Source organism: Acomys russatus, chromosome 28 (assembly GCF_903995435.1).
Source record: "Acomys russatus chromosome 28, mAcoRus1.1, whole genome shotgun sequence".
In the NCBI taxonomy this organism is placed as follows: Eukaryota; Metazoa; Chordata; class Mammalia; order Rodentia; family Muridae; genus Acomys; species Acomys russatus.
In genome coordinates this window covers 23,269,248-23,286,705 of record NC_067164.1, presented here as the reverse complement: position 1 = coordinate 23,286,705, position 17,458 = coordinate 23,269,248, and the positions used below count along the sequence as shown (strand labels likewise).

Sequence of the window (17,458 nt, the reverse complement as noted above, 5' to 3'; positions counted from 1 at the left end):
GGAGTGGCTCAGGTAAACACTCCCTTCAGTGGCACACAAACAGAAGGGGAGCACACTCTTATTAAATGCCTTGGACATGACCTGGTAGGTAAGGAGACTGGAGCTTCTCGGTGTGGCGAACAGTGAAGACTCTCAGGAGCACACGCTCGTCTCCAGTTTAGCCTGGGTCTGTGTCTTCACAGCCTGTGGGAGTTGCCAAGTCAGTGACAGAAACCTCGCAGCGGTGGAACTATGAGACTCCCCCAGCACCATTGATGGGGCTTCTGTCACTTTGTAGTAGAAAATAAATACTTGCTCAGCACTGCTTTCCTTCTTAAGCAAATGTGCATCTGCTGTGAGGCGATGTGTGCCGTGCAGCTGTTCTGACCTGCTGAGGGACGGGGTGGCCAGCTGGCACCCAGTGTGCACCGTGCATGCCCCGCTGCCTAACAACCCCCTGCCATTAACCTTCCTCTACGTCCTCGTCAGAGGTACTGCACCACATCTGCATGTTAGGTCTCCTGAAGGTTTTGTTAACGTTACATAATGGGGGTTGGAAATTTTGTCGTTTTGTGATGTGGTGTGGATCATGGGTTGTGCAGCATTGAGACATTGCAGTTGGCCAGTGCATAATTCCTGTTAGATTCCCCCAGATTTCCAGGCTTTCTGTTAGCATGTGAGGTTATGTGCCAAAGGCTCAGCGAAATAGATGTAGCAGTTAGGAAACCATTTATTCAGTCAGTTTTAAATGAGAACTTGTTTAATCTGTAATTGGAATTATCGAAAAAGTAGACAGGCAGAAAAGAACCATTTATTTCTAAGGAATAGCAAGTAACTCCTAGAAATTAAATTTTCTAAGTTTATAGTTCATACAATAAAAAAATAAGAGTCTGGTGAGAGGCTTTGAACTGCTGAGTGGTGGGCCTAAGTGGTACTTTTGGGAGAGTGACCTGGAAGTGTGCTTACGGGAGAGATTGTGACAGATTGACAGAATTACAGGCAAGACCATTGCTGAATGCTGCCCCCAGTTCAGGGGGGAAGTGGCAACAGTGCAGGTCCCCTGTGGCAGCACAGACTGGCAGAAAGTAGTCCCCATTTCACTATCTAGAATAACTGTGGTGCTGTTTGACATTTTTTTCCAGTCTTTCATTTACTTTTAAGAGAAAATACTTTAAATACTTTTAAAAATATGAAAAATATGAATTTTACTCAAAAAGTGTTTTCTGATAAAGTGGCCTTCAAGCCATGATAAAGCTATCATCAGGTGGGCATTGCTGTCTTTGTTAAAAGTGGAGTCATGTACTTGACAAGGTTTATTTTTATGGGACTTTCCTTAGTCAAATCAGAGTCCTCAACTTAGCTCTTCGAGTGGAGGAGAGGCACAGGAGAGGTGTCCTTGCTTTTCTTTAGGTGCTTTCATTTTTGTTTTGGAAAATGGTTTCAAGGATTCATTATCTTTCTCATTGTAACAGTCTGTCTTGTGACGCCTTTAAAATTGACGTGCTGGGCTTATAGAGAGAGGGATTCTGTGTTCTCTCCATCTCTCTCCATGCCGTCAGCGTTGATGTTCCCTTCCAAGTCCACCAACAGTTATTCTAGCCAGTCCATTGACTGTGTGCTTATTCCATGAAAGTCCTGAGGGCCCCAGGGAGGAGAGGGATTGAGCAAGGCTGGTGGACAGCTCCCCCATCGTGTGAGACCAGATGCTGCCTCTTTCCCCCAGTGTCTGAAAGACTAGTGTCTGCACAAGAGTCAGGAAGGCTCTGCAGTATCCAGTGACATATTTATTTTAAGAAGTAATTTTCCATGATTTTTATTGTTTTACTATAAACCCAAAATAGTATAAAGAAAAAGAAAAATTGCCTGAAATTTTACCAATCTAAATATAAATATTATTAATTTAGGTTATTTTTTTCCTTTGACATGGGCATGTATATGCACACATAAATATTTGTATGTGTACATGTTTACACATTAAGTATTTTATAGTAGGGCTGGAGAGATGGCTCAGCTGTTAGTGCACTTGCTGTTTTCCCAGAGGATGCAACTTCAGCTCCCAGCACCCACATCAGGCGGCTCACTACTGCCTATGACTCTAGCCAGCTCCAGGGCACCTGACATCTGCTTCTGGCTTATGTAGACACCAGAACATTTGTGGCATGCAGCCAGCCAGAAGCGCACACAGCTTTGAATGATGCCAACATGAAAACACTTGGTGCCATGTGGTATAAGTAGGTGTTGTGTGGGGAAATTCTGTGCCTTTAGGATGTGCTGAGCTTCGTTTGTCAAATAGAGAAATCATCAAGATAAAAACTAGGGAGACACTGATTTTTAAATGAAAGGTAAATCTCTCTTAGAGGAGATAGCATAGTAAGAGGGGAATGCTGTTTTAAGAGTTCATTGTATTTGATATTTACCCCCCCCAAAATTAATGACTTTCTTACTTGGACAGAAGACATTTCACATAACTTGTCTTAAAAGTAAGTTTTAGGGCAAATGCGGTAGTGCATATTTATAATTTCAGCATGTAGGACGGTAAGGAAGGATCATGAGTTTAAGATCAGCCTGGACTACATTGTGAGCAGCCTGAGCTATGTTGTGAACAGCCTGGGCTACATAGTGGGCAGCCTGGACTACATTGTGAGCAGCCTGGGCTATCTAGTTAGAGACCCTGTCAGTAAGTAAATTGTAAAGTTTTGTTCCTTTAAAGGTAATTTGTTTTTTTCTGGGTGCTGCTAAGTAGGGAAGAAAAAGTGTAAAGTGATAATTTGAGTTTAGAATGTCTTCCATAATACTGGCTAAGTGACTTTTACATTTTGTCTACAGAAAATCAGCCTTTCCAAGAGCAGGCATCTGTGTTGGAAGGTGAATTGTTTGTCAAACAGGTCTTTGAAATCATTAATCATTCAGCACAGCTAACGAGTAAACATTAACAATAATGCATGTGAGCTTACTCTAAATCTGATTGGTATCATTTTTAGTAGCTTTTTCATGGAATCAAAATGTAGAAGTGATTAAATGTATATGATGGCTGCAGCTGTGAATCATCAAGCTGTCTGTCCTGTGTGAACACAGTGACAGGACTGCTCTGTGCAGTTAAGAATATGAGGTGGCGGGAGAGATTGCATGATTCCTGGGTGTGATGGTGTGTTCCGGGGTCTGTTAAGCAGACATGACTCAATAGCTTGTGACCACCTTGGAGTGTCCAGAGCCCTGTCCAGCCTCCTGTCTCAGGTGAACTTGTAGGAAGTTCTCTTTAGCTAGGTCCATTGTGCTTAGAGGAAAAGAGCTGGCTGTGTTTGGTGACATTAAGCACAGACTGGTTTCCTTGCTTTGCCAAGCAGTTTTGTTGTGATTTAATATTCATATCAGTTCAGCAAGCAGTGGGGGCACCCTGAAAACAACGCACTAGAAGTTAGGGGCCACTTTCCATCTTCACGTGTTCTCACACACCTGTGCTTTGGCTTCCACAGTCTGCTTCCACAGTGAGGTGTAAAGTAGCGTACTGTAACCTAGAAATTGTCCGACTTGAGCATGTTTTGCAGTCTACGGGTACTAGACAGTGAGCCCCACTGACGACCATTTGACTGTGAGATGCCCGGGTGTTGGGTTCAGTTTCTAAGGAAACTTACTGTATTTGACTGTACTTTTCATAAAGTAGGAAATGATGAGAATTACTGCTGTTGTTTCTAGCTGGGCTCTTTTGCTGTTTTGGCATTTGTCTTGTGGTACTGGGCATAGAACCTGGGCCTCCTATTCTGGGCAAACGGTCCACCATTGACTTGCTCCCTGGGGTGGGCACTGCTTTAGACAGAGCCATGGTTCGCCTCTGTGCTGATGTGCTTGTGGAATCACACTCTTGCCCACAGAAGGCTTTCCCTTTACTCCTCTTTGTGCATTAAGTGTGACAGAACTCTGCAAAAGCACCCCCAGCCCAGCTCTTCCTCCTGACTTTGAAGGTGTATGTCCACTTACACAGAAGGGCTTCAGCCTTAAGCTTGGGACAGCCCCTTTACTTTAAATAGCAGTGCTGTTAGTCTGTGCTGCCTGCTAATCAGCCCTGTGGGACCCAGCTGACTGCTACAGCCTGTGTGGCAGTTACCTCACAGTTAAGGAGAATTTGTGTGGGATGAGTTGTTTTCTTCCTTTTAGGGTTCTAAAGGAAAATGTCTTCTGTTGTCCGTTCTAGGCCCTCAGAATGGTTGGAATGATCCTCCAGCTTTGAACAGAGTCCCGAAGAAGAAGAAGGTAGCAGCAGTTCTCTACCCAGTGCATGTCTTTGCTGTCAGTAGTCACACCACACTTAACCGGTCTCTTTAAAGGCAAAGCTTGGGGACTAATGTGTGTAAAACACATCACACCAGGTTTCCTTCTATCCATGATGAGAGGAGGGGGAGAATGCTGTCTGTGTCTGTGCTGTGGGCGGCACACACGTTACCCCAGTGCCTGGGAGGCCGAGGCAGGCGAGCCTGGGGAATGGCTTAGGAACTTGGGACGTCCGTGGCTTGGGCTATGCTGCCCTCCCTCTGCTAATAGTGCACTAGGCAGCCTGGGACACTTGCGTGTATGTGCTGTGTGTACACTCCCTCTCTGAACAGTGTACCTAGCAACTGAGAGCCCACACCTTCATGGAGCTGCACACGTACCCCACTCTGAACAACTGTTCTCTGCTTATGTTCGAGGTCGAGAGTAGAAAGGCTGATCTCTCCTTAGCTAGCTTTGGGCATATGTGTAATAAAGCAAAACCATGTCCACAGTCAAATTTTAGGAAGAATTTTCTACTAACCATCTGTGTCTACACATGATTTACCTTGCATGGGATTAAAATCAGACGTGCAATGGAGAAATAGTTACATAAATTAATCTATCAGTCAAAATAGAGAACAAAAGATATACTTCTTAGTAGCCAGCCCCCCGCCTTTGGATTCCATAACAAGAGGCCTCCAACAGCAGCCACAAACCTAGGACCACAGAGCAGCCTCATTCATGTGGCCTACCTTTGGTCTTGACAGGTTCCTAATCTATGTGTTTTGGTTTTGGTTTGGTTCAGTTTTTCAAGACAGGGTTTCTCTGTGTAGACTTGGCTGTCCTGCAACTCACTCTGTAGACCAGGCTGGCCTCAAACTCAGAGATCTGCCTGCCCCTGCCTCCTGAGGGTGGGGATTAAAGACGTGCGCCACCACTGCCTGACTTTGACAGTTAGTTTATAACCTTTTTTTTTTTTCCTTTGAATAAAGTTGCTTTACGTGGGCCCTTATTTTAGTTCTTTGAATAAGATGCCAAAACCCTGGAATCACACAGCCTAGATCCCAAATGCTGGTTATAGTCTGAGGCCAGCCTTGGCTTGGCTCTGTAATGGAAGCCTGTGTTAACTGACCAACCCCACCTATCCCCACCCCCAAGAAAGTCTTGTTTTGATGACAGTGGTATAAATTAAAGCCCCTTTAAAAGGCAGGGTGTCAGCTCCCTGTGGGCCTCTCAATCAGCAGGAAATAATTTCTGGCTTTGCTGTTGATCTTTTTTTAGTTTAGTTTAGTTAGTTCTTTGGGGTCCTAGCAGTAATCATGATAATATTTTATAATCAACATTAATTTGTAATTACATTTTATATTTTCTTTTAAAAATACTTTTTAATGATTTGTTAAATTTTATTTTATGTTTTGCTTGCATGTATGTCTGTGTAAGGTTGTTAGATCCCCTGGAACTGGAGTTACAGATAATTGTGAGCCGCCATGGGGGTGCTGGGAATTGAACCTGGATACTTTGGAAGAACAGCCACTGTTCTTAACTGCTGACCTGTTTCTCCAGCCCCTTGCAATTTAAAAAAAAAGTTTTTTTTTTCTTTTTTCTTTTTTTTCCTGTGAGTGTGCCACAGTTTATGTCTGTAGGTCAGAAGACACCTTGCAGAGAGCTGATTTTTCCTGCCACCATGTGAGTCCCAGTTGTTGGACTCAGATGCTTGGGCTTGGTGGCCATTGCCCTTACCCACCAGGCCATTTTGCTCTTCCTGTCACAGAAAATATTAAGTGAAGAAATACTCTGTACTTAGCATTATTTATATGTCAATACTTGCTAAAACTATTGAATATAAATGGTTTATTTTTCCTTTCATTGAAGCTATATATATTGGAAATTCTTGGTCATTTCATTCCCCAAGAATAATACTGAGAGGCTAGAATGTAACATTGGGAGACAGGCAGTCAGTAAGGAAACCCCAACAAAGGGTTAATTTCAACCAGAAACTTCAGCTGTTATTTTTAGTGCCAAGTAATAGCTTCTTAGTGATCTATGAAATTGAAATTACATCCTGTTGTCATTTAACATGTACACATGCATACATGCACCACATGAGCACACGTGCATGACACATTTGTTCCTGTGCTGCTGGATGAAAATGCATGGCTTTGGTGCCTGTTATTGGGAGTCTGTGTGAGAGGACAGGGAGGTGACCCTGAGTATGGTCCTCACCCATGCTAACACAGTAGGTCTACTTTGATGTTTTACTCTAGAATTCTGCATAAAATTTCATTTGGAAAAAGTATTCTGCTACGAATTGTAACTATAGGGTACTCTAAGGCCTTTATTTTTATTAGCTAAGGAAATGTTGCTGTTTTCATTTTTTTTTTTTTTTTCATCTTTTAAAAGATACCTGAAAACTTCATGCCTCCTGTTCCCATTACGTCACCAATCATGAACCCTTCAGGTGATCCCCAGTCACAGGTGCTGCCGCAGCAGCCCTCAGCTCCAGGGCCTCTGTCCAGCCAGGCCTCCTTCCCACAGCCACACCTGGCAGGTGGCCAGCCCTTCCATGGCATGCAGCAGCCTCTTGCTCAGACAGGCATGCCGCCATCTTTCTCAAAGCCCAACATTGAAGGGGCCCCAGGAGCTCCTATTGGGAACACCATCCAGGTGAGTCTGTAGGAGTTACTTGCTCTCTCTGTTGCAGTGAAGTGCCCGTCCCTCCCTTTGGACAGATTTGAGCTATATCTTTTAGTTCCCCTAAGCATCACAGTGTTACCTGTCTTTACATTTTAAGCTTTGTTTCTTTCTCTCCCAGTGGCCTGTGAGCTTCCTTAGGATTGTGATCGTTTCTGTATTGACTCTCAGTACGTAGCCAGTTCTGATGCATAATTGCCTGCTTTGTTTTAAGTGAATGAGAGAATTAACTGATGAATAAATGTGTAGAAAACTAGAGTCCCTGTTTGCCCTTCCATCTTTGTACTTAGCTATATCATGATCTATTCTGTCTTACCCTTTGGCTTAATCTTACAGGTTTTGGTAATCAATTAGCACTCCTTAAGGAGAGTAAAAGAAGAAGCTGGGCTTGGTAGTGCACGCCTGTAATCCCAGCACTCAGGGAGGCAGAGGCAGGTGAATCTCTGAGTTCGAGGCCAGTCTGGTATACAACTTGAGTCCAGGACAGCCAAGGCTACACAGAGAAACCCTGTCTCAGAAAGGGGGTGGAAGAGAGAGAGAGGGACAGACAGAGACTAAAAGAATTGTCAGGTTGATACACAGTTGTAATTTCAGCACTTTGGAGATTAAGGTACGAGAATTGCAGTGATTTCAAGCTACCCTGCGTGTTATACAGTCTCTGAAAACAATGGAAAAAGTAAAAGGATAGAAGAATGCTAGGATAAACACAAATAAGGGACTATGTATGTAACTAGTCAGTTACTTGAGGGGGTGCGTGTGTGATGCAGGGGTTGATCTCAGGGCTTCATATTTATTGGACAAGCATTCTACCCCTTAGCTAGAACCCCAGCCCTTATGCTCATACAGATCCAGGAGTGCCTCCTGGGTATCTTCCTGTCTCTTCACGGGTCCATGATGTCACATGTTAAACCTTCGCTTTATTTTTAACAGATCTGTCTATAAGGCAGTTGGGTCTCTCTTTCACATAGAATCAGGACTTCGTATATAAAATACTTTGTGGTCATTTCTGATTACTTTTATGGCATTAATTCTTTCAGCATGTGCAGGCTCTGCCAACAGAAAAAATTACCAAGAAACCTATTCCGGACGAGCACCTCATTCTAAAGAACACGTTTGAGGATCTTATCCAGCGCTGCCTCTCTTCAGCCACAGACCCCGTATGCATTTTTCTTCTCATAGTTTATTTAACTAAAATGTAGCCTGGGACTGGAGAGTTGGGTCAGCGCTATGACTATTGCAGAGGACCTGGGCTTCATTTCTAGCACCCACTATCTGTAACTCCACTCCCAGAAGATAACCTCTTCTGACCTCTGAAAGCACGCATGTGGTGCCCATACCTGCAGGCAAAACATATATACTAAAATAGTAAAAGAAATTGTTCTAGTATTTTTTTAAGTTCTTTGTGGTGCGCCTTCATTATTGAAGGTACTGTGGTCGTAGTTGTCTCTGTTGCATTGATAAACAAAGACCCTCAACATTACAAAGTGTGTGACTCAAGTGTGATACCCATCTTTCCTCTCCTATATAGCAAACCAAGAGGAAACTAGATGATGCCAGCAAACGCCTGGAGTTTCTATACGACAAACTTAGGGAACAGACAGTAAGTTTTTTTGGGGGAAGAGGTGGATTATGACGATCAGTTTTTTTTTTTTTTTTTTTTTTTGCCAATAAAGTACGTGGCTGGCTTGTCAGCACTGTCATTCTGTGTGATAAATGGTAAATTGTCACAAAAGTACAGAATGGACTTTCCCAGATCTTGTTTGTTGGGGGTGGGGGGGAAAACATTAGAGGGGAAATTTGCCCTTTTTGTAACAAAGATCAGAAACATAAACTGGACTGCATTGGGCCCAGGGTGAGTGGCCTAATGCTCATTTACATGCCCCATGTATCAGAAGCCAGAGAGGAGGCAGGTGCCCTGTTTTCTAGAAAAGAAACGTCGTCCCTCTGGAGATGCCTGGTCCTTTTCTCCCGCAACACACTGATAGAGAAAGGCAAAACCAGATGTCGCTGCCAGATGACAGGGTGATGTTCTGTGACTGAGAAGAGAGCCCACTGCAAGAAGTCCGTGTCCGTCCTGCGCTGACGTGCTGTTCCTTTTGAGAGTTTAATAGTGAGAATGCTGTGACTGGAGAGGACAAAGCTGTGTTTTGTAGAAATCCTGCTTGACATACTCAGTCTCTCTGATAAAAATAATGTTTCTCTCATGAGAACCGAAGCAAAGAAAGCTGATCTCATAGGAAGGGGCGTGGTCTATGACTGATCCAAAAGTGTCCTCTGCTAAAGTGTAGGAAGTACTGGGTGCCACCAAGACAGAGAGCTAGACTGTGTTCTTTTTTCTTTTCTTTTCTTAGGTTTGTTTGTTTGTTTGTTTGTTTTTGTTTTTCGAGACAGGGTCTCTCTGTGTTAGCCTTGGCTGTCCTGGAGTAGCTTTGTAGACTAGGCTGGCCTCGAACTCACAGCAATCCACCAGCCTCTGCCTCCTGAGTTCTGGGATTAAAGGTGTGTGCCACCACGCCTGGCTTAGACCATGATCTTAAAGAGTGACAGGTGAGCCAGTGTGCTCAGTGCAGGACCTCAGCTTCGTAGTTCAAGGCCAGCCCAAGGTACATGAGACCCTGTGTCAGAAAGATGTTGAGGAAGGGAGAGGACAGGGATGTCAGCATGGGTCAAAGGTCCCAGCTCTCAAGGTGAGAGGTTTGCTTGAGCCCAGGAGTACAAGACCAGTTGGGGCAACAGAGCAAGATCTAATTGCAAGGGGAAAAAGAAAAAAGAAAACCAAAATTTTTAAATGCCAGAAGAGACGTTAGAACTGTAAAAAATGCTTAAGGGCTCCAGATTGTGGCTCAAGGTTAGTGCACACTGAAGCCCTGGATCCCATCCCCGTCATGACAGAAGAGTGGAAAGTAAAACTCAGTAAGAGTTGGCAAATTAAGCCGGGCGTGGTGGTGAACGCCTTTAATCCCAGCACTCAGGAGGCAGAGGCTGGTGGATTGCTGTGAGTTCAAGGCCAGCCTGGTCTACAAAGCGAGTCCAGGACAGCCAAGGAGCCAAGGCTACACAGAGAAACCCTGTCTTGAAAAACCAAAAAAAAAAAAAAAAAAAAAAGTTGGTGAATTATGTTACATGGCCAAGCCTGCCTGGAGCCCAAGGGCAGAACAGAAGGTACAGGATCTGCTGTAGAAAAGGCTTTGAGTCAATGGCTTCCCAGCTGGGAGGTGTTGGGGTTCATGGTCTCCTGCCTTCCTGAAGCAGAGCGTGAAAGGCTCAGGCTAAAGTCCCTGGAGAAAGGAAGCCCTGTCAGCATGCCGCCTTCCCGCGGAAGTCAGTGAGGACCTGCTTGGCAGCATGTGTGACTCACAGAGGACTTCCATACACATTTCCTTGTCACACTTCTACTTTAAATTGTGACTTCACTTGGTCTAAAATTGTTGTTTGGTTTAAAACATCCCAGAAATACTACCTAGTTACCCATTCTCAGAGTATGTTTCAGGCTCTCTATAACCCTCTCATGCCTCCGCCTTTATTTCAGCTTTCCCCCACAATCATCAACGGGCTACACAGCATTGCGAGGAGCATTGAGACAAGGAACTACTCTGAAGGCTTGACCGTCCACACTCACATCGTCAGCACCAGCAACTTCAGCGAGACGTCGGCGTTCATGCCAGTCCTCAAGGTTGTTCTCAGTCAGGCCAGTAAGCTGGGCGTCTGAGGACACTGTCCACTGACATTGCTGCTTCTCCAAAGAAAGCCATGCTAAGACTCGGACCAACCCCTCATTAGCATGTTTCCATGGCAACCACCCAGGAGCTTTGACATTATTTCTGCAGGTATCTGCACCCTAGAACTGCTTGAACCCCTGGTGCTTTCTGTTGTTTTAATCTTCTGTTGCCCACTATGATTTTCCTCTTCTGGAGATAGTGTCTTTCCTGGATTACACACAGTGTAGTTTCCCGTGGGATTCAGACAAAATGTGGTTTTAAAACTTTGGTGTACTTCTTAGAAGAATTGCATCTGGCTACGTATAAAATGGACCTAGAGTAAATTGCTTTGATGTCTTCCATACTTTCTCCACATTAATCAGATTAAAGTGTGTAATCCTATCTTACGTGTTTATAGCCTTTTTATTTATTTTTTTTACATCATGACTACATTTTATTTATTTACATGTGAGTGGGTGTGGGCGTGCCACTGTGTGTGTGGAAGTCAGAGGCTACCTTGTAGGCATCACTTCTCTCCCTCCTCTATGCGGGTCCTGGGGATGGAATTCAGGTCATCAGTGTGGCAGCCATCACCCTTGCCCACTGAGCCATCCATAGTCTTTTCTCACCAGCCCTGCCTGTAGTCTTTTAAAAAGAGGCTGCAGGGCTGGGGTTATCTGTGATGGGGCACTTCTTCACGTGTGTGAGGCCGTGTGTTCCATTCTTAGCGCCATAGAGCAGGGGTCTGCAGCCTTCCTAACAACCATACAATTATTTTTGTTGCTACTTCACAGCTAATTTTGCTACTGTTATGAATCCTAATGTAAATTTCCAATATGTAGGATATTTGATATGCAGTCCCTTTGGGGCTGCTCGTATAGAGGGAAAAAAGCAACTTTACTTTAGCCTGGTCCTGAGCAAGTATGTGTGGGAGTTGCTTTGTCGGTGGTATCAGCACACACTAGTGTGGAGCGGGTCCTTAGCTTTAGATACTCACAGGAAGGGAGTGCTGTCCTCACAGCTGCAGCACACACTGCCATGTTCTGCTTGGGTTCAAGATGGAGTTGTCTTATTTCATAGTTAGACATTTGCTACCCCTCCCCCCACCCCAGTTTCTAGGAAGTTACCTATAGTCTTGAAGTTGCATTCAGAAAGAAAGCGTTACTACAGTTGAGATCCTAAATAAAAGCCATATATTTTCCAGCCAAGTTTTCTGTCAAGTGGCTTCTTATTGTCTACTTTAATGTATAACAACGTGACTAGCAAAAAATAGTGATCCCCATTATTCCTGGGTGGGTACATGGGCTATTTTAGGGTGCGGGAGTAGGAGCATTTGTCCAGTGGGTCTCAGAGCCTTCGGGAAGCAGCTTGCAATAACCTTTGGGTTTTTTGTTTTTTTGTGTGGTTTTTTTTGTTGTTGTTGTTGTTTTTGAAACCCCCTTCCCCCCCACACACACTTTGAAAATTTAAGCTCAACTTTGTAGCTGAGAACAGTTTGTAACAAGCACCATACTAGCTTCCGAGAAGGGGGGCAGAGCTGGAAGGAATGAAAAAACAAGAGAATGAGTTTCCCAAAGGTTAGACACACGGTCGGTAGCAGTGGGGCCATGGCCCCTGCTAGCAGGTCCAACCAAGTGTGGGCACAAAGCCCTGGCTCCCGCTGGCGTCAGAGGAGCTAGGCTCTTTCCAGTTCAACATTGGCTCCCCTCCCCCCCCCCCCCCCCCCCCCCCCACCCCCCGCTGCTGTGGACTCTTGGAGACAATTCATATCAACAGTCAGAGGTAAATTGAGCTGAATCCCAAACAATTTTTCTTTTCTTCCCTCTGAAGCATAAAGAAAATGGATTATGGAAAGAGCAGTTTGTTATCTCAAGATAAACTGTGAAGTTTTAAAAATTTTCTCCTTTTAAAGAGAAGACATGAGTAAACTGGCCTTCGTGAATGGTTCTATTTTAATAAATGCCTCTACAAGTCAGGAATTTCAGCTTAAGGCTCAGCGATGATCAAAGCTCTATGGCAAGCACACCTGTAATCCCAGCACTTAGCTGAGGCAGGAAGATGGTGAGTCCAAAGTCAGTCTAGACTACAGAGAGCTACGGTCTTATAAAAACCTCAGGCATGTGAGTGGCTGCTCTTTCCTTTGAGGAGGACACAGCTCCCTCTTAGCACAGTAATCCTGCATGTGTGGTCTGCAGTTCCTGTTTTGTGATTCCCAGACATGTTCAGTTTTCCTGTTCTGCACTTTTTTTTTTTTAAGTACAATTCTAGAGTAGAGGAAGGGTTATGAACGAATGTGGTCCTTGGGGCATGGTGTTGGCTTCTGGTCTGGGCTCTTCTGTGTTAGATCTCATCTCTAATGTTCTCTTTAAGGATCATTTACATAAAGGATTTATTTTGCATGCATGTATGTGCACTGCCTGCATTCCTGGTGCCCACAGAAGCCGGAAAAGGGCATCAGATCCCCTATAACTGGAGTGACAAGCAGTTGTGAGCTGCCATGTGGGTGCTTGAGCCTTGAACCAGATCCTCAGAGCTCTTAACCACTGAGCCGCCCTTCCAGATCCCACCTCTACCCTTCCTGCTTCGGGTATGTGAAGTGGACCCTGCTTAAGAATCGCCATGTGGGATGGGATGTGTAGCTGATAGGGGCTGTTATCCATCAGAGGGTGGGGGCAGCTTCGCCACTCCTCACTGCTGAGAGCCTCAGAGATCACTTAGATTCAGAATGGTTTCCCCCTGCAGACCACAGTAGGGAGGGGATAGCGGTCAGGGGTGAAGCAGTGGGTTGTGGGCTAGCCTAGTTGGTCCCAGCTGCTGGAAGTGCCTCAGGAGGGAGAGTACAGAAGAATTCCATTCTGGGAGTCACAGAGCATGCCCCTCTGTACTGCCTCGGCTTCCAAGCTGTAAAACAAAAGGCTGTAAAAAGGAGTGGGCGGAGGGCTCCAGAGCCTCTGGTCCATCCACCTTTGCTACGGCGTCTTTGTATATGATCAAAGCCTTCTGAGGGGATGGAAGATGAACATGGGACACAGCTCTCAGGGAACTTTTCCTCTTGAAGAGTTCATTTGATTTCTAGCAAAAGAAATGCATCGTGCCCCCCGATAGGAAATGAGTGGGCCGCACTGAAGAGGCGGCTTGTGGTCTGAGTCTGGAGGCTGTGTGTTTAGCTTTCCACAGCCCTTCTGTGTTCTCACCAGGAATGGACTGGCTACCTTGAGTGCCAGGAAAGACACGGTCCGGCCTACCTCCCTTTGGTGCAGCAAATCTGGGTCACCCTTTCGACCTTCCTGAACTGTGTTTACAAATTCCTGCCCCCTGCCGGAGAACAGCCTGGCCTTGGCCTTTTGAGAGCAGCCTGCAGTAATTAACAGGGCAGGAAGAAAAAGAGGCCATTGAAGCAGAAACAGTAACAACTGATGCTGAGAAACTGAAGGATACTGAAGCAACTTCCAGAGAGAAAAGAAAGAGGTTGGTGTTAGTGAGATGGGCGAAGTTTATGGGTTATTAGTGATTCTTCTGTCACAATAATAATTTATATCTGGGAGCTGAGTTGTGGCAGCAGTGGAGAAATGAGGAGGAGGTTGGTTGGGTTTGTAAACCCTTTTGGCCATGCAGTGGACAACAGGGACACTTATATAGGCCTGAAATATTAACCTGCCTTGACCCGGTCTCATAAAGGAATGCTACCTCGGAATACACTTTCCATCCTGACTGATGATTGCCGGCCTGGCCCACTGTGCGTGAGCTCCCAGAGCCTAATGCCATATATGCTGCTTGTAGACGGAGACAAGTGCATGGCTTCTAGAAGAGTCTCAACAAATATACATTGTAAAAAAAAATTAATTTGAACTCAAAATTAGCTGACACAGTGGTGCATGTCCATTCAGGTAGGAGGATGCCTGAGTCAAGGAGTTTAAGGTCAGCCTTGAACTAACTCTCTCTCTCTCCATCCCTTCCCACCCACCACCACCCCATTCCTTCTTCTCTTCCTTGCTTCCTTTCTCCTGTCCTCTCCCACCTTTCTCCTTCCCTCCCTCCTTCTCACCCCCTCTCTACTGGGGTCAAAATGGGTCTTGGCCATGCTAGACAAATACGTTACTGTTCAGCTATATCCCTAACCCTCTTTTCTGCTTCAGGTTTTTTTGTTTGTTTGTTTTTGTTTTTGTTTTTCAGTTTAATCTTTAGAGTGGGCACACGAGCACAGGTATATGGCATTTTCAGGTATACTTGGTTTTGGTTGATGCTCTTCTTGTCTTCCCTCCCTTCCATCTTCATAGCATGTGAGTTCTCTTACCCTCCTCCCCTCCCTCTTGCAGCCTGTGACTGCTTTTTCTACTTTAGGACTATGCCCACACTCTCGGAGCTAGGCTTGGCACACAAGCGAGACACACACTCTTTGCTTTACTAGGCCTGGGCTACCTCGGCAATACATTTCCAGTTCCATTCAGGAGTTCATGATGGTCTGTATTATCCCAGTACTCCAAAGCTAAGCGGGGAGGATTGCAAGTTTGAGGCCAGCCTGGGCTATATACTGAGTATAAGGCTAACCTGAGATATTAGTAAGACCGTGCCTTAAAAGAACAAAGCTGGCCGTGGTGTGATGCATGTGGAAGGCTGAGGCAGGGAGGCCATGTATTCAAGACCCATCTGGGCTATACAGCAAATTTGAGGCTAGCCTGGACTACATAGTGAGATCCTGTCTCAGAACATTTTTTTAAATTCAAAATTAAGGTTATTTAGGATACAAAGAACAAGATACTGCTGACAGGAGAGGCAGGTTTAAGTGTTTAAATACTTTAAATGCACTCCCCCTCTCAGCTGTACAATGCAGCTGTCTTCGGAGATTCATGCCTGCCATATGGCAGCAGTTCTATCGAGAGCAACTAGGAAATGTGACGGTGAGGGGCTCTGAAAGAAAAGCCCCTCATTCTCCTCACCCAAAGCAATGGAAGGCTTCTTTTGAGAGGGCCGGGCCGCCCTCGTCCACTGTCCTCTACCAGCCCTCCTGTGGCAGGGCAAGTGGACGAGACTGGTGTAAACACGGAGGGTCTCTGAACCTTCCAGCAGTCTTGGAGTGTGCACAAAATTTTGCAAAGTGTGGAGCTATCTCATGTTGCACATAAAAATGCTGATTTTTGAGGTGGATCGGTAATTTCCCAGAGAAGATCCCCAATGTTGATCTGTCTCAAGTCCTGTATTATACAGGATGAAATTGAAAAATTGAGACGCTTTGTCCCCAGGTCGCAGAATTCTCAGGTTTGCTAACTCAGAGTGGGTAGAGCTAAATTCAAATCCAGGTCTGTGCCTAAATGGAGTCATTTTCATAAAACTGTGTCACCAGTGGTCAAAATTTCCTTAGTGAGTGCATACAGGTGTAATTCGTGTCTTTCGAGAACGGGTCTTGTTCTTCAGTCTCTCCTCTAAAGCCTGCGGTTTCTTATCAGAATATTTGTGTCACGGTTTTAGAAATATCTTGGCATTCTTTTACATGTGTGCATGTCTGTATGCATGCTTGTGTGTTGAAGGAGTGCATACATGTCTGGGGGCCATGTTCACATATACGTGTAAGTTCACATAGAGGCCAAAGGACAACGTTGGGTGTGGTACTGCCCATCTTTTTGTTTATTTGTCTGTCTGTCTGTCTGTCTGTTTTCCTGAGATTGGTTCTTCCTGGCCCTTCCTGGCCTGGACCCTGTCTCTGCCTCTTGGCATGCCAAGCTTTGTCAGATGAGTTCTGGAGGTCAACTCAAACCCTCATGCTTGTAAAGGCAAGCGCTTTGCCCACTGAGCTATCTCCTCAGCTTTCCAAACATCTTGGCACCTGGCCTGTGGGCATGGCTAAATAGGCAAAGTGTTTGCTATGAAAGTGCCAGCATCAACATTAACAACGCCAGAACTGGGTGATGGTGGCAGCGGCGGCAGCGCACACCTCAGGAGACAGAAGAAGCAGGTGGATCTCTGAGATCGAGGCCAGCCTGCTCTATAGAGTGAGTTCTAGGACAGCCAGGGCTACACAGAGAAACCCTGTCTCGAAAACCAAAAAAGAAACAAAAGATCCCAGAGTCCATGTAAAGCAGGGCACAGTAATGCTTGTCAAATCTCAGAGCCCCTTCCATGAACGAGGAGAACCCCTGGAGCCCCAGAGGCCAGCTCGCCTGACAGGTGTATGCAGTAGGAAACAGCAGACCCTGTCTCAAACAAGGTGGTAGGCGACTTCTGACCTCTACAGGTGTCCTGTGGCATGTACACCTAGACTTAGACACAGACACGTACTGTTCTAGTTTTGTCTCTGTTACTATAACAAAACATTCTCACTATAAAGGATTTTTTTTACTTTGGCAGTGGTAGCTTGAAAGCAAGGGCTCGTAGATTTGAATGCTTGGAGGAAGCATGTCATTGGGAATATGCTTTAGGTTTGAAAACCCCAAGCCAGGCCCACTGTCTTTCTCCTCCTGCTGCCTACAGATCTAGATGTAGATGCCTTAGCTCCTTCTCCTGACCATGTCTGCCTGTGTGCTGCCATGCTCCTTACCATGATGGCAGTGGACTGAATCTCTGAGGGTATAAGCAAACCCCAATTAAATGCTTTCTTTTCTGAGAGTTGCCTTGGTCATGGTGTCCCTTCACAGTGGCCAAGACAAGTTCCACGTCACACAATCCATAATTGAGGGCTGTTGGGGTGGGGTGGGGGAGTAAGGGGGCGTAGGAATGCTGCTTACTGGCTCAGGGTTAGCTTTTCATCCACAGCCCAGGCCCACTTGCCTAAGGAATGGTGCTGGCCGCACCAGGCTGAACTCTCACACATCCATTGAGAATCAGGACAGTCCTTCATGGATTAACCTAAC

The 17,458-nt window shown here is 45.4% G+C and overlaps 1 protein-coding gene across 11 annotated transcripts in view; it reads left to right on the top strand.

The window, feature by feature from the left end:
• Sec31a (SEC31 homolog A, COPII coat complex component) overlaps nucleotides 1-11,033 on the top strand; it is a 59,469-nt gene extending 48,436 nt beyond the window's left edge. For 7 of the 11 annotated variants that reach the window (XM_051170753.1, XM_051170746.1, XM_051170748.1 and 4 more), the window contains exons 24-28: nucleotides 4,169-4,227; nucleotides 6,625-6,888; nucleotides 7,953-8,072; nucleotides 8,444-8,515; nucleotides 10,445-11,033. In XM_051170753.1, the coding sequence (XP_051026710.1) occupies nucleotides 4,169-4,227; nucleotides 6,625-6,888; nucleotides 7,953-8,072; nucleotides 8,444-8,515; nucleotides 10,445-10,624 (695 nt within the window). In that variant the 3' untranslated portion in view covers nucleotides 10,625-11,033. The remainder of the gene's footprint in view (nucleotides 1-4,168; nucleotides 4,228-6,624; nucleotides 6,889-7,952; nucleotides 8,073-8,443; nucleotides 8,516-10,444) is intronic. The other 4 variants (XM_051170757.1, XM_051170755.1, XM_051170754.1 and 1 more) reach the window with 1 other exon arrangement.
• The last annotated feature ends 6,425 nt before the right edge of the window (nucleotides 11,034-17,458 follow it).